The sequence below is a fragment of the Euprymna scolopes genome, chromosome 40 (assembly GCF_053919585.1).
Source record: "Euprymna scolopes isolate OS-2025 chromosome 40, ASM5391958v1, whole genome shotgun sequence".
In the NCBI taxonomy this organism is placed as follows: domain Eukaryota; kingdom Metazoa; phylum Mollusca; class Cephalopoda; order Sepiida; family Sepiolidae; genus Euprymna; species Euprymna scolopes.
Window position 1 is genome coordinate 68,987,478 of NC_136521.1, and position 27,500 is coordinate 69,014,977.

At 37.2% G+C, this 27,500-nt stretch overlaps 1 protein-coding gene and 1 long non-coding RNA gene across 2 annotated transcripts in view; one reads left to right on the forward strand and one right to left on the reverse strand.

The window, feature by feature from the left end:
- LOC145265610 (AP-5 complex subunit zeta-1-like) overlaps positions 1–27,500 on the forward strand; it is a 90,704-nt gene that overhangs the window by 301 nt on the left and 62,903 nt on the right. Inside the window, exon 2 of the mRNA XM_080121628.1 lies at positions 26,579–26,716. Within this exon, the coding sequence (XP_079977754.1) occupies positions 26,579–26,716 (138 nt within the window). The remainder of the gene's footprint in view (positions 1–26,578; positions 26,717–27,500) is intronic.
- LOC145265607 (uncharacterized) lies at positions 5,945–10,801 on the reverse strand. Its single transcript, XR_013864683.1, has 2 exons — positions 7,161–10,801; positions 5,945–7,052 (listed from the first exon to the last, which is right to left on the reverse strand). It is a non-coding gene; the product is annotated as an uncharacterized LOC145265607 (long non-coding RNA).

Below are 27,500 nucleotides of genomic sequence, written 5' to 3' on the forward strand. Positions count from 1 at the left end.
CGAAATAAATATGAACTCTTACATTTTAAAATTATTATTTATCATTATTTTTATAAACTAATTGGATTTTTATTTAGAATTCAACTAAAAAGTAAAAAAAAAAAAAAAAAGTGTACATATTCTTCACGGAACGGGAATGTTTATAGTCCAAAAATCACGTAAATCGATCATTCTTTTTTTTTTTTTTATTAATATATAATGAAAATCATTTTTAACGATTTTAAGTGATTAATACGTGATCGATTGCATTGCCGTGTTGATTTCGAAAGTTTTAATTATTGTGGACTTATCTGCACAGTGCACTGTTTGTTTTTGTTTTGTTTTTTTTTTGTATTTTACGATGGCGACGCGAGACAGTCTTTTTTTTTTTTTTTACTTATTCATAAATTTACTTTTTTTTTTTTAATTTAAAAAATACTTAATAAATTTACGTGGTTTTGGGAATGCGACACCTTCGTTCCGTGACGTGTACATACATTATAAAGATATTTCTGTATTTTTTTTTTTTTTAATTAGGTTGGATTCTAAATATGAAGCAATAATTGTAAGTAAGGTACTTATGCACTTATGTTACCCTGCTGAAATAATAACGTTATTATTTAGAACGCCGTTCTTAACACGGGGAGGAGAGAATGTTTTGTAACTATTCTGTACTCACCTATCAATTTAGTAAAAGAAAAGATATCGTAAAATCTGAATTTAACTTGAAAATACGATTTTAAAAAAACACGGTAACATAGGTGCATAAACACCTTGATTTAATAACTTTATCGCCAATTCAAAGTTACTATATATATATATATATATATATATATATATATATATATATATATAGTAACTTGCTTGGTATTAAAAAAAAAAAAAAACGGCAAATTCCTTTTTTAAAATTTAAGTAAAAAAACACAGAAAGAAACTGAGACAAGATGTGCGCGCAAATATGTTTTTTTTTCCTAAGCAGTTCATTTCTTGTAAGTAAAAAAGAAAAAATACTCCAGCTGAGATCGAAACCAAAACCTTAAGACAGTGAGTCAAGTACGATAACCATTAGACCAGCTTGATACGTTCTTTAAAAAGTATTTTCAAACTTCGTGAAACACTTGGCAAACAGATAAAAATCCGATAACCCCACCCATTCCCAAGTACAAATATTTCCAATTATGACCCTTTAGCAGCCCCTTTTTTTCCGGATGAAAACCGATTAAAAATTTTCCACGTGTCTGAATACCCTATATACCAAATTTCAGTTTTGTAGATCAAAAATTTGTTGAGTATATAGGTTGAGAATTGTCCTTTCACACACACACACACATTCTCACTTACGTATAATCAGGGTCCTTATGGCGGGGTTATTATGATAATACATTTTAAAATATATTAGTTACCAACGAAATGCATAGATAATTTAATTCACGTGGTTACAAGAAAAAACAGACATGCGAAGCTGTTGTCTATTACAAAATGATGAATTAAAAAAAAGAAAGAAAGAAAGAGAACAAAACTAAGATCAAATTCCAATGAAAAAAAAAACGCAAATTCATTTTTTGTTTATCAGAAAAACAACTGATGTGTAATCTTTTTTATTGTTGGTTCAGGAACTTGTTATCTTGACTAAAATGTGTCAGTGGATCACGGAGGAATGGCTCTCTTCCTGAAAAAAAACTTCTTTTTTTTTCTTTTTTTTTTCTTTTTTTTTTACTTTTTCTTAAAAAAAAAAACAACAACAATATATCAACTTATTTAGGGATCTATTTTGTTTTATCTACTTCTTTTCGCTCCAAACAAGTCATTACCACTCAAAACATAAGGAGCTACTAATTGGGATCGCGTCTAACAGGGGACTGTAGGGAGTTGAACCGCGATGTATATGTTTACATACATTTAAACTTCTGCAGTTTAGTACAGTCTGGGAACCAAGAAGGGAATTCCAAAGCCTAGCAGTCCAAAGGAAAATACTTTCAGAGTAAAACACTTTCTGGCATCTAGGGACCTCAACAGTGAAGGGGTAGAATTCTGCTGCTGGTCGGGTTACTCATGGAGTATGTACGTCGAGGGAGCACAGTCTTGAGTTTTCAAAGGTTGAGGACAATTGTGAGTTTGATGTGGTTGAAGGCAGTTCGTGGCTTGGATCAGATCTAGAGAGCTTTAGATGAAGCTGGCATCAAATGACGAGCACGGCTTCAACAGAATGTAGATGCAGACCTTTAGCGTGTAGAAGGTCGATAGTGTCACACACACACTCAGAGTGCAACAGATATTTGCAGAATGTGTTGGGGTTTGTGTTTTGTTTCATTTTTGTTAGTCAGGAGCATATATGTTGAGGAGGCGCAAGTGTTGTGAGTTATAATTTTGCAAGCAAAGAGCAAAAGATCCTTCTCGTGTTGACACGAAAAATTTATGCGAAAAGATTCAATATTTTTATGAAGCAATTCTGGTTTCTGATTGGTTGATAGTAAAACGTGGTTCAATTTGATTGGTCAGTTCCTATCGCCAGTGCCTATAAATAAAACCTTCCAACTTTCATTGAATCAAAAATATTGCAACAACATTCTTTGGATAAGTTCATAGGACTGACGTTCACCCCAGATCTAAAATGGAAGACGTATATTCAATCTGTTGCTAAGGCTACTGGAAAATTGGATCATTCCACTGCTCCAGAAAGTACCTGATCTCCTGCTGCAATCCTCTACCTGCATAAGGGTCTGATGCGACCCAAGATAAGCTGCTGTTGAGGTATCAGAGAGAGTAGAAAAAATTGACTTCGTAATGTAGTGGGGATGATCGCTTCGGTTCATTACAGCCATCTTTTTGCATGAAAGACTTTATTAGTCTCTCTCTACTCTATTGTTATTTCCATCAAAGATGCTCGACTGAGCTCCGATCTTTGGTTACTTCTTGTAAGACATACACGGTAAGATTTGCAACACATCCTCGTCTAGCTACAGCAACTATGAACCACTTCCCTCACTCTCTATCTATGCTTAAAACTAAACGAAAATTCCATTATCAGAGTTTCTTTCCTAGAACTGTCCGTCTATGGAACATAATATAGTGTGACTGCATCCCAGCTAACTATGGTACGGTCATCTTCAAACCTAATGAGAATAAAGGTTGTTTAGCCATCCTTAATCTAGCTCTATCCAAGTTCCACCGTTACTGATCATGTTGCTTCACCATCTACCTTAGCACTTATTGACCCTTATTGTAAAGTAGCCTCTGTGGTTTAATCCTCCTCCCTCAAGTGAAAAAAACAAAACAAAAAAAAATTAATGCTAATTAGCAAGACACTGGAATTTTCACAGTTCTTTCCTCATCAAAATGGATGATATATTAAGAATATTCTTTTCAAAATGTCTCATTATTAAGAGGAAAACTCTTTCTTATTCCATAAAAAAAATAATCGCTGTTGTTATCTGAGTATTATTTAAACAAGTGAAGCATGGATCAATCTAACAAAAAGATTAATCACAATTCGGCAAAAAATCACGTTAACACACCGATTCTTGTTAGATCACTAAAGTTAAGCAACGTTTAGCACCTAAAAAAAAAAAAAAGCTAACGTCGTCATCCGATTCCCTACGGGGATATACAAGTAACTAAGGACCACTTGTGAATTTCTTCCTTTGGAGGAAGCCGATTAAACTCACCTAGGGTGAGTGCCACTTTGGTATCTTCGATTCGGTAATGCTTACATTAAGAAAACAAAAATCTCTAAAAAAAAAAAGAGAGAGAGAGAAATGTTATAGTTTTTAAAAATGGGTGTGGCATGTCCCATCCTCATCTTCACCGTTCTTCTGCAATTCAGTTAAACGTTTCTTTTGGATGCTTGTATGACAATAAATCTCGTGTCAAAAATTGGGGAATAACACGTGAAGATGACTTTGCCCCCGTTTTTTTATTTATTCTATTTTTATTTTCTAATTTTTTTTTCTTACAAAGAGTCACATGCCAGGGAGCTGTTTATTTTTTTTTTTTTTTATTACAAAGGGGGCCACCTATTAAGGGGTTCTTTGATATGACAGAAACGCAATAAAAACAATTAATGCTTTCCTTTAGTTTAGCAGCACAGTTAAAAATAATAATAATGTTTGATGGAAATAAAATAATGTTGATAATTTTCTAGTAACCATTTCGATTCCTAACCCCATAATCTCATAAAGATTGCGTCCTTTTGTGGTTCCTGACTTTGGAAGAGGCCATTTTGGAGCGTCTTTGTTTATAGCCAAGACCCACATCGATATTTGATATGAATTGGAGTATAATAATATTATGTTTTAGCGAAGGGAGAAAATGAATAGGATATATATATATATATATATATATATATATATATATATATATATATATATATATATATATATATATATGAATCAGTAAAGAGAGAAAATGAAGATATAAAAACTATATAGTAATATAATATATAGTAATATATATAGAGATTTATTCATTTGTTGATTAAGGGTATCCATTAATTTGGGTATTAGGGCAGAAAGGAACTCTCTATACCATGGTATTTCGAAGCCTTATATATATATATATATATATATATATATATATATATATATATATATATAACTTGCACACATAATAAAATGAAAACACAATGAAACATTGAAAGAATAGAAGGGTCACCAGGTAGCAATGGTTACCTAAAACATAGAGTTTTGTAACAAAAAAAAAAATGGGGAAATACGAAAGTTTATAAGAAATCTTTTTAAACAATAAATAAGAATATAAAATCCATATTCAGAGTTCAACACGTATTTGTATAAAGAATTTGAGTGAATAGCACAGTTACAAGTCTATATGTTTTATAGTGTATTGGCTAGCGTGACATTGTGTATGTGTGTGGGTTTACCTTTGCTTCTTTTAGTGCATGTATGGATGCGTGTGAGTGATAAGGTCTGGATACGTGAGTCATTGAGTTCTTTGTCTTTGACACTCCAGCACAAAAGCCGGGGTGACGTATTGCTTAGACGTTCTTGGGTTCCTTTTATTCAGTTGGGTGGTTATATTTCATTGAGGCAAACATGAACCCCAACATGTACTGTCAAATACTGCCACAGAGCATGATCCCCTCCCTCCAGAAACTGAGTCGCAGAGCAATGTTCCAGCATGGCAATGACCCAAAAAACACATCCAAGACAACCACTGCTTTACTGAAGAGGCTGAGAGTAAAGGTGATGGACTGGCTAAGCATGTCTTTAGACTTGAATCCAATAGAACAATTTGGGGCATCCTCAAGCAGAAGGTGGGGGTGCGCAAAGTCTCAAATATCCGCCAGCTCCGTGACGTCGTAATTGAAGAGTAGAAGATCATTCCAGTGGCTAAATGTGAAACTCTGGTAAACTCGATGCCCAGCAGAGTAAAGGCAGTTTTAGATAATGATGGTGGCCACACAAAATATTGAGAGTTGACATGTTGTATGTTAATATTGACAACTTTTGTTGCCAGGGATTTAGCTTTTATTGGCTATATTTTGAGTTATTTTGAGGGGAAAATAAATTAACTCTATTATATATGCTGCAGACAAACTACTTTTCATTGTGTCCCATGAAGAAATATACTTAAATATTTGAAGAAATGTGAGGGGTGTACTCATTTTTGTGATACACTGTGTGTGTGTGTGTGTGTGTGTGTGTGTGTGTGTGTATACCACAATCAGCCGGTCACTGGGGTGTGACCGACAGACGTGTTATAGTAAATGTCTTAAAGCGGTCTCATGAAGACATGAAGATGGGCCAGTCATTAGGGTCTGAGTAACAAGAAGAAAATCATACCTGAGATGTTGGATTTGGGTGTGGCTCCTTTCTTTTCTCAAGATGATCTCTTCACCCTGGTGGCATTCTGGTGGGAATCTTCATCTCTTTGTCCTCAGGGCCGCCTTTCGACTTCAGACATTTATGAAGGCATTCATGGCAGACAAGAAAAATGACACGCGACACAATTGTAATATACAAAGGTATAACTAACTATTTTATTTTACATTAGAGATACAATATATATTACAAAAAAAACAATTTACAATTAATTTTTACAATAGGCTTTTCAAAGCTAACTAACCTACCCTAACTAGTGTTGAGGGAGGGGGTGGCCCCCCTCATTTACGGAGAGACAGTCTATGCGTCCTCACATCATGGTGGTCGTGCAGGAAAGAGACAGAAAGATAGCAAGGGGATTATGGGAAGGGGTTTCTTTGTATCTCTACGCTCATGGACAATTTACCACCCGTCCATGCTGCAGAGTGTGTTAGAAACAGTGGCACAAGGAAATAGTGCCACATCCCTCCCTATGCTATCCGAAATTTATGAGCATTCATAAATTTCAGAAGTCCCTAATTTTCCGTGAATGGTGCGTCAACCGGCCGTCAGCAATCAATGTCTCCATGCTCTACGTTCCATCAGGAACTCAGTGAAGCAAGTTATTTTTTTCCACCAGGCTCCTGGTAGACTGGTATACTGCTTCAAATACCAGAGAGGGTAATCATCCTCGCCCTCCATCGAGGCAATGACCTCATGATTTCAGTTACTGGATTTACACTTTCTTAAGCAACCATTATAATATTTTTTAACAAAGCCGGATTTTACGTGAGTTCATCACGCCGACCTATACGTATTTGACTAAGCCGGATTGTACGTGAGTTTATCACGCCGACCTATACGTATTTGACTAAGCCGGATTCTACGTGAGTTTATCACGCCGACCTATACGTATTTCACTAAGCCGGATTCTACGTGAGTTTATCACGCCGACCTATACGTATTTGACTAAGCCGGATTCTACGTGAGTTTATCACGCCGACCTATACGTATTTCACTAAGCCGGATTCTACGTGAGTTTATCACGCCGACTTATACGTATTTCACTAAGCCGGATTCTACGTGAGTTTATCACGCCGACCTATACGTATTTCACTAAGCCGGATTCTACGTGAGTTTATCACGCCGACCTATACGTTTTTTAATTTAGTCTGCATAACATTATTTTCGTAACTGGATTTACGCTCCCTTCAGCAACCAGTATAATGTATTTTAACCAAGTCGGAGTTACGTGACCTCATCACGCCGACCTATATGTATTCCAAGTTATTACTTCAGTTACTGGACTTACGCTCTCTTCAGCAACCAGTATAATGTATTTTAGATAAGTCGGGGTTACGTGACCTCATCACGCCGACCTATATGGATTTAGTAAAACCTTGGTCTTCAGAGGTTCTAATCCAATTAATTCTGTTAGAGCAAGGAGTCTGCCGCCGAGCGACCAATAAAAACTATCCACCACGGAATATTTATTAATTATATAAAGAATTAATTAAGAAGGGCACTCAGCCTTCATGAGTTAGAATACTCAATTAGGGGGAAAAAAATTCCAAAAATAAACAATTCAGAAACCTGGTATACATTAAATCAATGAAATAGGGTGTTAACAATTTTTTTTTTCTTAAAAAGAAAACACTTTTAAAAAATCATTTCAGAGCACCTCGGTCACAATTAGAATTTGTTTACACAATGCAAACGCATTTCAGTTATTACATTCATAATTAACTTTTTCCCAAATTTCAGGGTACATTTAAAAAGTATGTGTATTTTTTTTCAAAACTTGATTTACAAAAGATCATTAAAATTTAATTCCAAAATTTAAAAATTATTTCAAGTATTTTGGTTCATCGGTAAAATCAATTTATGTTAGTTAACTTCTTTCCAAAGTAATTCATTTATTATTATAAAAACCAATCTTCTCAAAAGGTCATAAACTTCGAATAGACCCATTTTTCGTAATACAATTCAAAAATTATTCCAAACATTTGGTTCATTATTAAAATTAATCTTCCGAAAAGATCATAGAAAATTCATTTTGAATCAATTCACCCTTCACAATGAGATTCAGAGACATCCCAAAACTTTTTCATTTCGTAATTATTATTTTTAAAATTCAGTGTACATTTAAAGTTATTTAATTGATTCTTAAAAATCATTTCTTCTTATAGGTCATTATCAAGGTCATTTCGAATTCAGAAACATTTCACGTTAATTAACTTTATTTTCCAAAGTAATTATTTTATCATTTAAAAGCAATTCTTTTCCTAAACTCACTCACAAGGATTATTTCGAATTAATAAACTCCCGCCACACCTGGGAGTCACATAAGTTAACGACCAGTTCTGTATAGTTAACAGCTCGAAAAAATTAAAGTTTCAATTAAAGAGAGATCTTTCTAGACTGAGGAAATCTTTTTTTATTCTTAATAATTAATTCAATTTTACGTATATACTCCTCAGTCAATATTTCAGGGACCCCTATCATACGGTCCAATTTCAAATAAACCTTCAATTAAAGAATTCGCTCGAATCATTCTTCCTCAAAATCATCTAGAGTTCAGGAAAATCTCTTTCGTTAGTCAAACAATATTTCCTTAGAAATTATTAAAAATTCAGAGAATATTCGAAATGTAATAGCGTAATTTTTTTTCTTTAAGAAAAACTATGAACATTTCAGAGAACTCTTAAAAAATTAACGTAATCATGTAACAGTTGGCTTTTCCAAACACTCGAAGACTTCAAACAAGTACTTTAAGTGCTGTTTGAATAATCGTCTTAGTTTTTATTTTTAATAAAAACCAATTGAAGACATCATTTAATGTAATTTAACGAAGCATAAATAATTTTGTTCTTTAAACTTGGTAGAAAAATTTAAAAAAAACTCCAAGTTAATTCGTTATTATATGCCCTCCTGCAATCAGCCATGGGGGTTTAGCTATACAATCATTAAAACGCAAGAGTAGAGAAAGAGACTGAGGGGGGAAAGAAGGGGATAGAGACAGAGTGATGCCATTACACACCCTACCACCCTCATGATATCATTACGTAATAACAAAAAAATCTTCGACAATTTTCTCTCTCGTCCTCATAGACCCTAAAAGGTAAGGGAATGAGAGAGAGAGAACGATAGAGAGAAGAAGAGAGAGAGAGAGAGGCAGATAGCATTGTTCTACCATCCATTCCTCAACACCCTCGCAAACACCATGACGAGGTCATCTTCGCTTATCTTTCCAATGTGCGGCCATTGTTTTAAAAAATGAGTGACAGGTAGACATTAAACATTTCTACGAGTTTAAAACAAATAACTAAATAGAAAAACAATCTTATTTTGAACAATTTTGTAAAATACATTCTAACACAAAACTTTCATATTATCTAACCCCCATTTTTTTTTTACCAGTAACATTTTTTTTTCTTTTTAAACAGACAAACATCAATAAAAGAAACATTATCAATTCAAAAAAAATGTCCCCTTATTTTTCAGCTTTACTGTTACCTAACCTGAAAAATAAACACATCAACTGTTCATGGAATAAAATGTAATGTAAAAGTTCTATTTTTTCAAATCTGAATCTAACACTTGCAAAGTCAAAAGAATGTTTTTAAAAAGTCCTATATTTTTATAAACCTGAAATAAAGATCAGATAAAAAATGTTAGGTATCCTTTATTTTCTTTCCTTTTTTTTTTTAATTTATTTTTCGAGCTTCGTGTTTGAAGGATTTTTTTCTTTTTTTTTTTTCATGTAATAACAAGATGCATAGATATACACACATATCGATATATATCCGGAGAGAGACAGAAAGAGAGAAAGCGTGAGAGAGAAAGAGACATTGCATATTCTAGAGACACTTTTTTCTCGTCTCTGTTTTTTTTTTTTTGTGTGTGTGGGACACATTTCTTACTTTTTTTTCGAAGGGTTACTTTCAATACTCTTTTTTTTTTAAATCGATCCTTTGTAAACTGTTTTTTTTTTTTGTAGGTGCAAGACAATTTTTTGTTCAGGTTCTGAATTTTCTTTTTTGAGTGCGTTTTTTTTTTTTTTTTTTTGTGCGCGTGTGTACTGGTCTGCCATTTTTTTTTAAAATTTTGCCAGAAATAATAGTTTTTTTTTTCCGTTTTTTTAAGACCGTGGACCATTTTTTTTTTTTTATTCGATTCGTCTAGTGGACGTTATTTTTGGTTGTGCCGTGGGTTTAAGGGTCGAAATTATTTCCATGCTGGGAAACAATATGTTCTGGTCATAGTGCATCATTTATACTGCGACAGTGCGACACAGATGCGACGAGATCCGTCTGGTAATTAACCAGGGTCAATCCTGCGTCTTAAGGCAACCATTTATACCACGATCAGCCGGTCACTGGGGTGTGACCGACAGACGTGTTATAGTAAATGTCTTAAAGCGGTCTCGGGAAGATATGAAGATGGGCCAGTCATTAGGGTCTGTGTAGTAAGAAGAAAATCATACCTGAGATGTTGGATCTGGGTGTGGCTGCTTTCTTTTCTCAAGATGATCTCTTCACCCTGGTGGCATTCTGGTGGGAATCTTCATCTCTTTGTTCTCAGGGCCGCCTTTCGACTTCAGACATTTATGAAGGCATTCATGGCAGACACAAGAAAAATGACACGCGACACAATTGTAATATACATAAGGTATAACTAACTATTTTATTTTACATTAGAGATACAATATATATTACAAAAAAAAACAATTTACAATTAATTTTTACAATTGAAACTGGATAATAGACTTTTCGAAGCTAACTAACCTACCCTAACTAGTGTTGAGGGAGGGGGTCTCCCCCTCCCATTTACGGAGAGACAAAATATGCGTCCTCACATCATGGTGGTCGTGCAGGAAAGAGACAGAAAGATAGCAAGGGGATTATGGGAAGGGGTTTCTTTGTATCTCTACGCTCATGGACAATTTACCACCCGTCCATGCTGCAGAGTGTGTTAGAAACAGTGGCACAAGGAAATAGTGCCACATGTGTGTGTGTGTGTGTGTGTGTGTGTATATATATATATATATATATATATATATATATTGGTCCCAAACCTCTGACCTTGATGGAGGGGAGACTAAAATTTGCTACTATGGTTTCAAATGATCTGAAATAACAGCAAGGGGAGACTTGATTCCAAATATTTCTCATATGGTATATCTCCTCTCTTTTGGAAATAGGGTACGATTATGAATATCTCCAGTATCAAATAATCCTTATACATTGTGAAATTTACATTATCTATGAAAACCATTATTCCAGATGTCCCCAGAAAACACTGAGTTCAGTTAGATCTTATTTTACAGTTACATTTAATCATGAATCAGTCACTGTACAACGGTTGAGCAAAAGAGAACCGAGGGCCTAGTTTTCATGTTCTATGATACTAGCAGGGGTACCCGGCGTTGTCCGGGTGTTTAGAGGTGTGTGTGTTGGGCGGGGGGGGATCAAAACAAAAGAATAAGCGAAATAACAACCCTGTTTAAATATTATGTAATAAAAAAAACAATGTTAAAACTTCTTTAAAAAAATCGTTGCCCGGGTGTTTGTGTTGGGGGGGGGGCTTAAAAAACGGTTTTGGTAAGTAGTTAGGATCGAACCCGAATCCTCAGGCGAAGATGGAAAATAAAATGTGCAAAAAACCTGACATGTTACCCACTCGGCCAGCAATAAAGAGTAACTGAAACACGTTTGAATTTATTTAAGTATTAAAAACAGAATTGACACGTGCCCGCAATAAAAGTTAACTCCGCTCCTTCTATTTGACCTCATTAATGAGGTCAAATAGAAGTAGCGGAGTTAACTTTTACTGCGGGGCAGCTTTTGGGTTTGCTTACCCAACTTTGGCTGGTTGTTTCCCCAAGATGTTGGGGAGGGAGAAACCAGCTCCCCATAAAAAGTGGATTGTCCAAATTGAATAGCAATTGTCTGATATAAGGAGTTTGGCCCCACATTGATCAAAGTGATTGCTTCTGGACGTTCCCCAGTGCGATTGCCGGGAACAGTGTCTTAGCTTTGAATTAGTTTTGGTTTTATACAAAAAAGCTGAACGAACACAAGACAGGCTGAAATAGCAAGAATTTTGTAAAAGTCGACGTAAATAAATCTAGACGCAATGCGTGTTCACAAATCGTACATATTATGATCTAGGGGATATATAAACACTTCTAAGCGATAGTAACCCCCTCCCCCCCCAGGACCATCATCAAAAAAAGCCTTTTCGAGACATACAGAAATGCGTGCGCCGCATTTGCCTTTTATATATATAGATAAATCTCACCTGTCTGTTTAAATGTATGTATGTATTTATGTCAGGTTATGTCATATGCTACTGGTACCATGTAACCCAGTACTACCTGCCCCATGGTCGGGTCACTAAACTGGTTCCCCCACCAGACTTGTTTGGTGAGGAGGGCGGCTAGACTCCCTGAAGGATTAAAAACAAGACCTTCCAAAGGGCGAATGAACTCTTTTTCTGGGTCAACGGCCAGCTAGCACCGTGTATATTTGTGCGTGTGTATATGTGTATTGGGGTAGAGAGGGCTCCCGTAAGCCGTGGTGAAGGCAACCTTTCTAGGAGAAGCAAATCTCTGATTTAAAAAACCATAAAGCGGAAGACCAGTACCCGCATTAAGCTGGTCTGCAGTTTAATTTGTTGCTGGCTATCTTGCTCTTGCTTGTTCTCAACATTTTGAACCGAGAGAGGGACTTAGCTGTCATACAAAGCTAAGACTCTGTAACATCATATTTGTATAGATACTCCCTCAGACATTTGGGCTCATGAATTTTAAATGTCTGAGGGAGTGGCACTCGTCTGACAAGACGTTGCAATCATCATGTATGTATCCCTAAAACTTTCAACAGAAGCGACGGATTTTCATGAGATCGGTATCATTTTGAAGCTCGACATCTCGGACGACAAATATCGAAAAATTGGCTAAAAACATTAATTCCTTCATCCTCAACTGGGCAGTTTTCTACAAGAACGGGTCGATATTTTTGCGAGTGATTTTTGCAAGTCATCATATCAGTTGGATTGACTTTGCCTAATTTTTACGTTCTGAATTTCTGCTCGCATCATCGAGTAGCAATAAGACATCAGATTTTCTTTCACTTTTTTTTTTCTGCCTTCGCGTCACGGGTTCAAGCTTGCCTGCCTATTACCACTTTTTATTTTTTTTTGCTCAACACACACCTTCAAATACCTGGGCAACGCCGGTTACCATATAAAAATGGCTGCGATGGACAGTCATCATCATAACTTATCCCAGATGTAGTTTTAAGCTAACGTTATTTTATGCTTGTGGTATTTCACTCAAAGAACCAATTATATTCATGTCTTCAGACACTTCTATTCAAACGCTATCAATGTGATACTGCTGATGTGTCCCCTCAACAAGTGTTATGAAATAACAAAAAAAATAACAAGAAATAAGTTTATCAGCAGAACAAAGGTATAGGAAATTGTTCACCAACGTGCACAAAGTGAACTAAACAGGATTTATATATTATTTTTTATTGGAATCCTTGTATATTTGTTTTTTTATTTGCGGACTGTTATCCTCATCTTCATAGTTGTTGTGGTAATTACTGAGGATACAGCTAAGAGACTCAGCATTTCTATCCCGTCACAGTTAAGGAACGCTTGAAGAAGGCCAGAGGAATAGTTGGCTAAAACGTGGTGAAACAACAACTATGAAGATGAGGATAACAGTCCGCAAATAAAAAGTAAATAAATATAAAATAGGATTGTTAATCAAGGTGCGGCAGTGAATGGAAACAAAGGGACTAGACAATGTAAATATGTTTAGAGTTTGTTTAAAAGCAGTTTTAGGAGTGACAATAACAATTTATGACAGTTTACAGGCAGTCTTAGGTTTGCGACAGTTGACAGCCTAAAAGGATTGAACGCAGGTTCTGGCTCTGAGCAGATCGAGATGAGCTGACAACAACTGATCAACACAGCTTCGGCCGATGACTATGTAACTGCGGACCTTGGTGTGTAGAGACTCGATGGTGTCACACACACACCCAGTGTGTAACTGATATTTGCAAAATGTGCCAGAGTTTTTTGTGTTGTGTTTTATTTTTTTTTTTTATAATTGTGAACTCGTGCACGTCCCATGTTAGCAGCCATCAATATGAGAGATGATGAAATGGTAAGAAAAGAAGACAACATTTGGGCCTGTGTTTGTTGTCAAGCTGGGTAGCACGTGGTCTCACCACATTTAAAATGTTCTGCCACTAAGAATCTTTACGCATCCAAGCAATTTTTTTATTGCCTCTTCTTTTCAGAACTAGATTAAGCAATATAATTAATCTGGATAATCCACTAATTTAATCATACTTGAAACTCCTTAATCCGTACTAATCTTATTCTTTATTAAATGCTTCATAATTTGTGTCTAAACTATGTGATATATATATATATATATATATATATATATATATATATGCCTATTACCACTTTTTTTTTTTTTTTTTTGTTTAACACACACCTTCAAATACCTGGGCAACAACGGGCACCCAGTCTAGTTACCATATAAAAATGGCTGCTATATATATATATGAGCAAACAGTTAATAAAATATGTTAAAAAACACTTTGAAATGAGTTAAAAACATATTTAATCTGAAAAGGAAACACTAGATAAGTGGATATTCATCTGGCCTTTGTCAGGTGGTCAACCGCGACGGGACAGGAATGCTGAGTCTTGTAATTCTATCCCTAGTAATTACTGCCTTCCATAGTTGTTGTCGTCTCACCACATTTTGGCCAACTAATCCTCTGGCCGGCTTTGGCTAGGATTGAAACTGCTATCTTTAGAAAATTCTCACCTGGAACCGTAGAGATTCAACGCTTCTATCCGCTGCGCCACGGGCCCCAAAGGGCGATCAAAGTTGGATTTTTGGTTTTATAAATCCAAGTTTTTCATTCTTATCTGGTCTTTCATCGTTGGGTCTGTACCGAATTATTATTATTTTTATTATTAGTATTTATTAAACATGGTTAGACAACAACATCTATGTAAGGTAGTAATTACTAAGGATGCAGCTAAGAGACTCAGCATTCCTAACTCATTGTGGTTAACCACTTGGCGAAGGCCAGAGGAATAATTGACCGAAACGTCATGAAACAGCAACAACTATGAAGATGAGGATAACAGTCCGCAAATAAATAAATAAATCTACAAATTACTCATCTCAAAGGATTCCAATAATAATAATAATAACTAGTGGGACCTGTGAAAATTCTACAGTGGACCCTTCCATAGGTTGGAACCTTGTGGATGTTTAGCGTAAATGGAGACGCCCTGATATTATGGTAGCTCTTTTGTTAAAACTGCAAAAGTATTAATCTAAGGTAGCGGAGATGCTCAGCGTAAAATACGCTTAAATATGCTATTTTAATTTATGCAGGTTTCATATATATTATTATAGAGTCAATTTCCTATCGATCTTATTATAAAGTTGTGATTTCAAAAATAAAAATCATATATCTATATGATTTGATGGCATCAGTTTGAACCAAAGCCAAAACTTATGAAGAAATATATATATATATATATATATATATATAATATAAAATATATTTTAGTCATCGACATACAGACCTGTTTCGTTGTTTCACAACTCATCAGTGCCGCTAGACTAACACCTCTCCCAAGCCGAGGATCGAACCTAGAACCGTCGTGATGACAGTCGGCAGTCCTACCCCCTGACTACGGAATCGGTGGCCGAAATTAAACTGTCCGAATGCGTATTTAAATAAACATCCGTCCGCTACTCGTAGAGGGCTCAAACGTTTTGTTTGTAAACAAATTGCGAGCTTTGCATTATTTCAGCTAAATTAAGTAGCGAGTAAGATAATTTACGAGAGTGCTCTACCGAAGAGGGGAGCTTTATAAAATATAAAATATATTTTAGTCATCGACATACAGACCTGTTTCGTTGTTTCACAACTCATCAGTGCCGCTAGACTAACACCTCTCCCAAGCCGAGGATCGAACCTAGAACCGTCGTGATGACAGTCGGCAGTCCTACCCCCTGACTACGGAATCGGTGGCCGAAATTAAACTGTCCGAATGCGTATTTAAATAAACATCCGTCCGCTACTCGTAGAGGGCTCAAACGTTTTGTTTGTAAACAAATTGCGAGCTTCGCATTATTTCAGCTAAATTAAGTAGCGAGTAAGATAATTTACAAGAGTGCTCTACCGAAGAGGGGAGCTTTATAAAATATAAAATATATTTTAGTCATCGACATACAGACCTGTTTCGTTGTTTCACAACTCATCAGTGCCGCTAGACTAACACCTCTCCCAAGCCGAGGATCGAACCTAGAACCGTCGTGATGACAGTCGGCAGTCCTACCCCCTGACTACGGAATCGGTGGCCGAAATTAAACTGTCCGAATGCGTATTTAAATAAACATCCGTCCGCTACTCGTAGAGGGCTCAAACGTTTTGTTTGTAAACAAATTGCGAGCTTTGCATTATTTCAGCTAAATTAAGTAGCGAGTAAGATAATTTACGAGAGTGCTCTACCGAAGAGGGGAGCTTTATAAAATATAAAATATATTTTAGTCATCGACATACAGACCTGTTTCGTTGTTTCACAACTCATCAGTGCCGCTAGACTAACACCTCTCCCAAGCCGAGGATCGAACCTAGAACCGTCGTGATGACAGTCGGCAGTCCTACCCCCTGACTACGGAATCGGTGGCCGAAATTAAACTGTCCGAATGCGTATTTAAATAAACATCCGTCCGCTACTCGTAGAGGGCTCAAACGTTTTGTTTGTAAACAAATTGCGAGCTTTGCATTATTTCAGCTAAATTAAGTAGCGAGTAAGATAATTTATGAGAGTGCTCTACCGAAGAGGGGAGCTTTATAAAATATAAAATATATTTTAGTCATCGACATACAGACCTGTTTCGTTGTTTCACAACTCATCAGTGCCGCTAGACTAACACCTCTCCCAAGCCGAGGATCGAACCTAGAACCGTCGTGATGACAGTCGGCAGTCCTACCCCCTGACTACGGAATCGGTGGCCGAAATTAAACTGTCCGAATGCGTATTTAAATAAACATCCGTCCGCTACTCGTAGAGGGCTCAAACGTTTTGTTTGTAAACAAATTGCGAGCTTCGCATTATTTCAGCTAAATTAAGTAGCGAGTAAGATAATTTACGAGAGTGCTCTACCGAAGAGGGGAGCTTTATAAAATATAAAATATATTTTAGTCATCGACATACAGACCTGTTTCGTTGTTTCACAACTCATCAGTGCCGCTAGACTAACACCTCTCCCAAGCCGAGGATCGAACCTAGAACCGTCGTGATGACAGTCGGCAGTCCTACCCCCTGACTACGGAATCGGTGGCCGAAATTAAACTGTCCGAATGCGTATTTAAATAAACATCCGTCCGCTACTCGTAGAGGGCTCAAACGTTTTGTTTGTAAACAAATTGCGAGCTTTGCATTATTTCAGCTAAATTAAGTAGCGAGTAAGATAATTTACGAGAGTGCTCTACCGAAGAGGGGAGCTTTATAAAATATAAAATATATTTTAGTCATCGACATACAGACCTGTTTCGTTGTTTCACAACTCATCAGTGCCGCTAGACTAACACCTCTCCCAAGCCGAGGATCGAACCTAGAACCGTCGTGATGACAGTCGGCAGTCCTACCCCCTGACTACGGAATCCGTGGCCGAAATTAAACTGTCCGAATGCGTATTTAAATAAACATCCGTCCGCTACTCGTAGAGGGCTCAAACGTTTTGTTTGTAAACAAATTGCGAGCTTCGCATTATTTCAGCTAAATTAAGTAGCGAGTAAGATAATTTACGAGAGTGCTCTACCGAAGAGGGGAGCTTTATATATAAAAGTGAACGTGTCTGTGTGCCTACATTTCCCTAAGCAATAACTCTGTCAATTTTAAGTCTACAGACTCGAAATTTGATATACAGGGTACTGAGATTTGGGAAAATCGATGTGATCGGTTTTCGGCCAGAAATTTGGCTGTTAAGGGGTCAAAGTTAAACGATTTGACCTTTGAGAACTCTACCAAACTCCTCCGACAATTTTGGATCTACACACTTGAAATTTTAGATGTAGGTTCCTTGGACATGGATTTAACTTAATAACTTTATTTGAGCCCAAAACAATCATTTTTAAGGGGTCAAAGTTTTCAAAAATTAACCCTCTTTTTTTTTTTTTTTTTTTTTCTTTTTTTTTTGCTCAGCATATACCTCCAAACACCCGGGCAACGCCAGGTTGAAATGCTAATATATATATATATATATATATCTTCTTCCTAAGATTAAGGGTGGTGGTGTTTGATCAGCACTGCTGGGGAGCCATCATGTAATATACTGTTTTGTTTTTAAATCCCCGAAACAGTGTTTCATGGTAAACAACTGATGATCCCTTGAAAAATAAATTATTGGTATTATAGTAAATTCGAGAGCGAGTTGATGCAGTGATTGCAGGTAATTAAATGACTTTTTTTTCTTTTTTTTTTTTTTTTTTACATAGGCATCACCACATTATCAAGGCCAAGAGGCCACTCAAGGATAAGGGTTAAAGAGTGTACAGTAGAAATTGGACATTATAGTAATCATTAGTAATGAAAATTTGGTAAAGTTGATAACTTATATGGAACGGCTCATCAAGAACTTATTTACGTTAGACTTGAAGACAACCATATTGTAGTCAGCAGGAAAATGGAAGACAATTCCACAGGCATGCAGTTCTAAGAAAGAAGCTTTGTTTATGGAATCTACATTTAGGTTTAGGCACAGATAAAGAGTGGGGGGAATTATTGATAGTGTTTACAGCTAGACGAGTGTTTCTTGTGAAAGTTTGGCGAGGGGGGACCATAGATTGAAGCTCATTCGAACACTTTCCATGAAAATAACAATACATCAGAGACAAACTCGCAACATCTCTTCTGTGAGATAAAGGTTGCAAGGAAGAGAAAAGGACATCTCCTACGAGGCTACGAAGTCTATTTTGAACTCTATCAAGGCAGGCCAAGTCCTTTCTAGCAGCTCCTGCCCAGATGTGGCAACAGTATTCCATCCTTGGACGTACCTGGCTCTTATATAGATAGAGAATAGCATCAGCAGTGAGATATCTACCGGATCGATAGAAAGATCCCACCATTTTTCCAGCGGCCTTGGTAACAGATTTGATGTACGTGTTCCATTTAAGATCAGGAGTAATGGTCAAGCCAAGAAGTTTGTCAAAACTTGAGGCCTCCTGAAGACGAGAGCCATTCATTTCAATTGATGTCAGATGTGGATCAGAATGTTGATGATGTAAAGAGAGAAGCTTGGTTTTAGATGCATTAAAAGTAACCAGCCATTGCTTATCCCATTGTACTACATGCTCAAGATCAGAGGAGAGAGAATTGGAGAGAACTTGGTCGTTTACTGTCTTAGATGTGCTACCATAAATGGAAGTGTCGTCAGCATAGATGTCTACAAATGATGTAAGGATGTGACTTGGAAGATCATTAATGTAGATCAGGAAAAGAGTTGTGCCCAGGATGGACCCCTGAGGGACATCGGCATTAATACTGTGAGCTTCTGATTTTTGCCCCTCAACTACTACTCTTATGAACCTATCAGAAAGAAATGATTTAATAATTGAGAAGACATTTACAGCTATACCACAGCTAGAGATCTTATGAAGTAAACCTTTATGCCATACCCTATCAAAGGCCTTAGATATGTCAAGAGCAATTGCCCTAGAAAGGTTGCCTCCGTCGAGAGATTTGCTAATCCTATGAGATATAACTGTAAGCACATCTGCTGTAGATCTAGCAGAACGACTTACTGACTAGATGGTTTTCTAACGAATGATAAAAAATATTTTTTTGGGTATAGATTTAAAGGTTAAAAACTTCAAAGACTATATATATATATATATATATATATATAACTTCAGTTCCTTCAGCTATAATCGAAATCAAAATGGAAACGAAAACTTATGAAAAATTCTTGGTAAAATTATTATTTACAAGAAATGAAAGGTCATAACTATTAAACGACAGTCACTTGAAAGAGAAAATATGTAAGCGTAACAAAATAACACTCACTATCGTATTGATATATATATAATAATAATAATAATAATAAATACTAAAGATATATGTTCCATGAAAAAATGGTGAAGGAAAATATTTTATTTAACTAAATCTAAAAACCACTTGAGGATAAGAATTCTTGAGGTAGACAGATTGTCAGTCGAAATCATAAAGAATATTAAGCAACATGAATTGCAGCAAATACATTGAAGATATTGCCAAGGTTGCTGCAAAGAAGGTAGGCTCTCTCTACCATGCTAGAAAACTACTCACACCTGAGACTAACCTTTATCTCTACAAAGCCACCATTCACTCATGCATGGAATATTGTTGCCACATCTGGGCTGGTACATCCATCACTAGTCTCTCACTTTTAGAGTCCAGAAAAGAGTCTTCAATTTAATCATTCCTGCTGCTACGTGTCTGTCCAGGGAACGGGCAACAAATTAAAAGAAAAAAAAAGAAAAGAAAACTTAAAGTTAAAATAAAGAAATATTTATTTTAACATAAAACAAAACATACAAATAATATTTATTTAAGTAAATACACTTTTTTAGTACTACTGCTACTAGCTTTGAAAGCTAAGGTCTATAGCGTTGACGGTGCAAGGGAGATAATAACTGCTAACTTCAAATCGAATATTTTATGTATGAGTAAATCTAATAACAAGAATATTATATTATAGTTCAGTGAAAAAATATACAAAAATCTTTGTATTAACCGAAATTTCAGTTTCTTCAAATGATGCAGTATTTGGCTTTTAAGGAGTTTCCTTCGGCTGGGTTTTCATCCTAGAAACATTACAGGAGTTCTTAACAGCAAGTCAGCAACTTAAGAATTTAACAACTGACACGGCTGTTAGTGCAGTGTCCTTATATAGGTTTCTGCTTGGAATTTTCGTGATTATTCAAGATTGTTCCGAAAATGTTCTAAATAGAATATTTTAATGTTCTGTTCATTTTTATAAGGAAAATGGAATGTCATAACACTTTTATAAGAAAAGTGCTCTCTTAAACACCACACTATCAACCAAACTCCAACCCCTGTCCCATCACCGCAATGTTGTGTCCCTGCACAAGTATTTTGATGGAGTATGCTCTGACAAACTCCTAGCACTTGTGCCCCTCTACATAAATACCAACTCTGCTAAATTTTGGACTTCCCTCCTTGTCTCCTGTTTTCCTTACTGTACTGACATGCAGAAGTTCAAGTGTAATGTGAACAGACATCTTGCTGCTCAACTCCCTACATAGTGTCCCTGTAGATATAATCCCAAATAGTAGCCACTTACATATACGTGGCAGTTTGTTGAATTATTTCTTACATTGTCGTGTTTTTTTTTTTGACTTCTGACAAGTTTTTCCTTTTTTTATGAATCACTTCCTAACACTCCCCAGTTAGGGGATGTCAATAGTATCACAGCTTACATGTTGTATGGCTTTATTTAGAGATAGATTATAACCCTAACCCCTATTCTTTGTTCGGGGCCAGATCTGTCGTTATCCTGGTTCGCAGGAGCATATTGTGATGTACTCCTAGCCATGTTCGTCGCTCCCTGCTCACAGGACCATAGATGCAACCCAGAAGGGCTACATTCTTACTTGTCTAGTGGTGGACTCTCTCAAGGGTGACCAGACTCTCACTGGACACTGGAAAATATCTCTCTGCTGCTCAGGGCACGCGAAATGTGCATGACCCCAAGTCAGTGCGTCAACATTGTCGACTTCAGCCGTCACTCTGGCTTCGTGCTGGATCCGGTCTATCTCTTCCATCATCTGGCATCAGGGCATACCTGAAATAAACTGCATCTTCATTCAGGCCGGCAATCAAGAAACAAAGAAAAACTCTGATTCATTTTCGTATAAACCAAACAAAATAATTATTTATAAATCATTTTACACTTGTTTAAAGTCGAGTTCTTTGATCCGAGCTCCGTGATGCAGGTTGTATAACTTAAGTTCATCTGGCTAATTCTCCAGCTAAGAACAACAGCTTTTCAAATTAGTTCTTATTGGGATTTCTGCCCCCCCCCAAGCGGGGCAAGAGTGATGTGGACGCCTTGATGCCAGCCAGTAAAAGACCTCAATTCCAAAAAGACAATCGTTTTTATAAAACTGGCCTCTTCCCCGCCTCTGTCATTGGAAGATTACTTTTCTTTTTTTTTTTTCCTCTGAACCTCTTCTTTCTCTTTCCCATTATTTTATATTCTTTTTCTTTTCTTGTGAATTTCTTCTTTCTCTTTCGTACCCATATTTCTCTTCAATTCTCCTTTTCACCTTTTCTCTCCAAAAAACTGTATTATCTCCCAAGGTTCAATTTATTTATTTATCTGTCCAAACTAACTTATCAGCTAACTTCAGTCCTGGACGACAACCTTCCTAGAGCTGGTGACTCAAACAAATCACCGGTTGGCAAACCTAAACTGCTTAAGGAGGAGATAGACTCTGTCTATCGCTCGGCTTTCATACTCCTTCTTTGCCTATTGGCCAGGCGTAGAGGTACTATCACAGGGACTCGCTTGAATCACCCAGTGGTTGACCTTGTTTCCTGACTAGGGTAATGAACGCCGCTTTTCCCCACTCCTGCCACATCCCATCCCCCTTAACTGGACACAGTGGGGTGCTTCAGTGCCATATATGTCAGTGCAGTTGGACTGGGCTGGCTTTGCCTAATGGATTGAGGGTACCGGATTGACAGTTCCTGGCTGCTGTTTCCGACTGATAGTACAGGAGCCCTAACTCTTTGGTAGCGCTTAGAGCGGCTGCTCCATCAACAGTTGTAAAATATCGGGATGTTTGTAGTGCCATGTCGCGCATGGAAAGGGACCCTGCACTCATCCCCGGTGGGCTTTCCTGAGGCCACAATCCTGTGGGTGAGGACAGCTGATGGTCTACTTGTATTGCATGTCTGGTATTCTGCACAACTACTTGTCCAGCACCCCCTCACTCATCCACCCTAACTGAAACTTTTAAATAAAATAAAATGAAATGACAGCTCAAGCAAAAGTTACGTTTAAACCAGGACCAAACTCAAAGAAAACCAACCTGCCTCCTCCCTTGAGGCTTGCATTTACTAATATCCGCGGGCTTAGAACTAACTTAGATGATGTTGAGTCATTTCTCCTTGTAAACACCCCGGATATCTTAGCATTAAGTAAAACTAACCTTCACTCCTCCATACCCTCTAACCACTTTAACATGCCTGGTTATCTCCCACTCTACCGTAAGGACTCGGACAGACATATGCATGGACTTGGAGTCTATATTCGAAACACCCTCCCCCTAACTAGAGAAATAAAACTAGAATCAGAGGGCCAGGCCTTTATGTGCTTCAGACTAAATATGCAACACAATATTAGCTACTTATATTTTCTCTACCGCTCTCCCTCAAACCAAGACTGTACCCTAATAAACAAAGTCTCAGACAGCATAGATATAGCACTCTCCCTCGATACTAGCGCACAAATACATGTATTTGGTGACTTCAATGTCCACCACAGTAACTGGCTAGGATTCTCAAATCACACAGACGTAGCTGGTAGCGCCACATATAGCTTCTCTATATCTCATTCCCTATCTCAGATGGTTACATTTCCGACACGTTTCCCAGACCAGCACGATCAACATGCCTCACTTCTAGATCTCTTTCTGACAACAGTTCCCAATGACTGTACAACAAATGCCCATAGCCCACTCAGGAATGCTGATCACGCTGTGATAATGGTAGAAATCAGCCTAAATTCTCGCCCTAAAACTGAAGACCCACTACTCAAAACAACGAGGTATTACAAAAAGGCTGATTGGGAAGCCATCAGGGAGCTCATCAGAGATGCCCCATGGCAAAATATCTTTACTCTTCCAGCGGAACAGTGTGCAAATGAGACAACTGAATGGTTCAAAACTGCTATTGAAGCACATGTTCCCGCACGGAAATACTATAGCAAGCCCCACTCCCCCCAATGGTTTACTTCTGCTTGTGCAGCTGCCATTTGTCAAAGGCAGCATGCGTTCCGCAGATTCAACCGACATAAGTCCAGCTCAAATAAACAGAAGTTTATAGAAGCTAGAAATAATTGTAAGAGAGTGATAGACACAGCTAAGTCAGATTACTCTGAAACCACCAGAAAGCGCATCGAAGCACAGAAATTAGGAACCCGGGATTTTTGGAAAATCTACAACAGCGTAGTTAATAATGGACAGTCAATTATTCCCCCACTAACAAACAATCATGAGGTTGCTTGCACGGCAACTGACAAGGCTAATCTGCTTGCCAGTCGGTTTGCCTCAAACTCCACACTGAACTCGGTACACCACTCACTCCCTGATTTTCCTCTGCGAACAGACGCCACACTTGACGACTTGAAAATCACCCCTTCTCAGGTACATGCTATTATAAAAAAACCTAGACACCTCTAAAGCATGTGGACCAGATCTCATCCCGGCTGTGCTATTAAAAAAATGCTCTGCCGAGGTTGCTCCAGTTCTGTCCAAACTTTACAATAAATGCCTTAACGAATCTTGTTTTCCCGACTGCTGGAAAACCGCCTCTGTGGTACCAGTCTTCAAGAATTCTGGTGAAAGAACTGACCCACTAAATTATCGCCCCATTAGCCTCCTCCCGCTTTTCGCCAAAATATTTGAGTCCTTAGTTAATAAAGCCCTAGTCCAGCACCTAACAGCTGCTAAACTCTTGACTGACAAACAATATGGATTCAGGCAAGCCCGTTCAACAGCAGATATCTTAACTGTAGTTTCTGAACGTATATACCGTTCATTGGATAAAACAGGGGAGGGTAGAGCGGTGGCCCTTGATATATCTAAGGCTTTTGACAGGGTATGGCACGATGGTCTTCTAAGGAAAATTAGATCATATGGAATCACTGGAAGAATTCATAACGTAATTAAATCCTTCTTAAGTAATAGAAGAATCAAAGTTGTCCTCGACGGACGTACATCCAAACAATATGACATAAATGCGGGAGTGCCTCAGGGGTCTATCCTTGGACCTCTATTGTTCCTGATATTCATAAACGACCTCCCTGATAATATTGTTTCGGAGATGGGTATATTTGCCGATGACACCACTCTCTATAACAGATATGAGGGGAAAACAAATGAACACATATCCAAGAAAATGGCAGAAACACTAGAGGATGACCTCCAATCCATAGTGGAATGGGGACAAAAATGGTTGGTCTCATTCAATGCTGCTAAGACTAAGCTTGTTTCCTTCAATAACTACAAGAAACCTTCTCTACCACCAATAGCAATGGCCAAGAACACATTGCCTGAAAGTACTTCTTTTAAACTCCTCGGCCTAACGTTTACAGGGAATATGAACTGGAATAGATACATTGAGAGCATTGCCAAGGCTGCTGCAAGGAAGGTTGGCTCCCTCTACCGTGCTAGAAAACTACTTACGCCTGCCAGTATCCTATACCTCTATAAGGCAACCATTCGCCCATGTATGGAGTGCTGTTGTCACATCTGGGCTGGTGCATCTGCTGCTTGTCTCTCGCTCCTGGACAGGGTTCAAAAAAGAGTCGCAAACCTGATAGGTCCTGAACTGTCATCTGGGCTTCAACCTCTGTCCCATCGACGAGATGTTGCATCCCTCTGCCTGTTCTACAAATACTTTAATGGTGAATGCTCTGACGAACTGCAAACACTTGTACCTCCCCGACGTAACTACCCCCGACAAACCCGACAAGCTACTAAGTCTCATCCCTTTACAGTGGAGATCCCTAGGTGCAAGAAAGCCTTTTACTCCAATAGTTTCTTCCCCAGAACTGCGGGTCTTTGGAACTCCCTTCCGGGATTCTGCTTTCCCAACTGCAATGATATGCAGAAGTTCAAGTGTAATGTTAACAAACATCTTTCTACTCTTCTCCCTTCATAATGACCCCGCTAATTAATTCCCTAATAGTAGCCCCCTGCTTCAAAGTGGCACTGTGCCTTGTTTGGGGTGAAAATTGAATAAAAAAAAAAAAAAAAAACTCTCGAATTTTCCAAGTTTCGTTTCCTGCTCACTTAGTGGTCTGACACTTAACCAAACCAGGTGACTTTATGACAATCTTTTTCAGCTAACAGAGCAGACCTCTCGTCGCCAGGTCTCTTTTCTGTTTATCATATCAGCAATAAACATATTCCAGACTTTTGGAGAAAAAGATAAATTCCTCATACCCCATGTCAAACACCCCACCCAACTCTTAGCCTGTAGCAGGGTGAATTGGCATTGCCCGGGCAGGTAACATCATTACAGATTTTCTTTTCGTATGGCATAATCAAGTTGACGCATCAGTTCCCACCGGATCACTGAAGTTAAGCAATGTTGGGCCTAGTCAGTACTAAATGGGTGACCATTTGGGACTTCCAGGTGCTGTATGTGCTCTCCGCTTATCTCAGCATTGTTTCCAGTCATCCTGGACTTCTTCTTACCATTGGGCTCAAACAGTGCCGATTCAGGAGAGGTGTGGTTAAGGATTGCGCAATCCTTGCCTCACAATCATACGCGCAGCTGCCCCTACATGGGGTATCCTTTGTCTTTTGAGACTAAGTGGAGGCATCGAGATTTTCTTTGTACATTATGCTGGGATGTAATGTAAAACCAAATTTTCTAAATTATTTTATTTATTCTCAGCAATCTTTCTTTTGTTTCTTTAATTCCAGGAACACCAGCCAAGATGACATCAACAATCTGTGCTCAAATGTTCTTGTCAATTTTGGTATTCCAGAGAAACGGGGCCAGTGTATGAAATTGTTACGACAACTTTTTCTTGTTCTGCAGAACTTTAATTCCAAACCATGGTAAGTTGGGTTTTTTTTTTTTTAATTTAATATAAGTATTTTTTATTTATTTATCTATCTATATATATATATATATTTATTTATCTATCTATCTATCTATCTATCTATCTATATATATATATATATATATATATATATATATATATATATATATATATATATATATATATATATTCCCCTCTTTCCTCACTCGATTCTTAGTTTTTAATTTATCATTCTGACGTTTCCTCTTAGAGGGTCAGACGATAAGGCCTTAAGGAAATTTTAATAATTTCACCTGCCCGTTTTTTTTGTTTCTTTGGTATTTAAATTAAATTATGTTTCCTCTGAAATTTCTCCTTCCATTTTGCTGTACCAAGAATTTACTTATATATATATATATATATATATATATATATATATATATATATATATATATATATATATATATATATATATATAGTTTTTGTTGTTGATTTTTTTTTAACAATATTAAGGTTAACATTCCGCAATCTGTCATGAATAATGTTTTGGAAAGAGCACAAATATGCGAAGCTGAAAATGAGCAACATTTAAAATATGTTTTTCATAAATATATCTATATTTGCTCGACTGTTATTAGCTGTTGTACGGTGATACTACGTCGGAAATCTGTCATTTTAATGGCAATGCATGGCTGAATAGCAAAGAACATGAAATAATGTTACACCTGGAAAAAAAAAAATTTTTTATAATATTTAAAATATTTCGAATAAATCACTTGTGCCCCCACGACGTGAACACCCTCGACAGACCCGACAAGCTG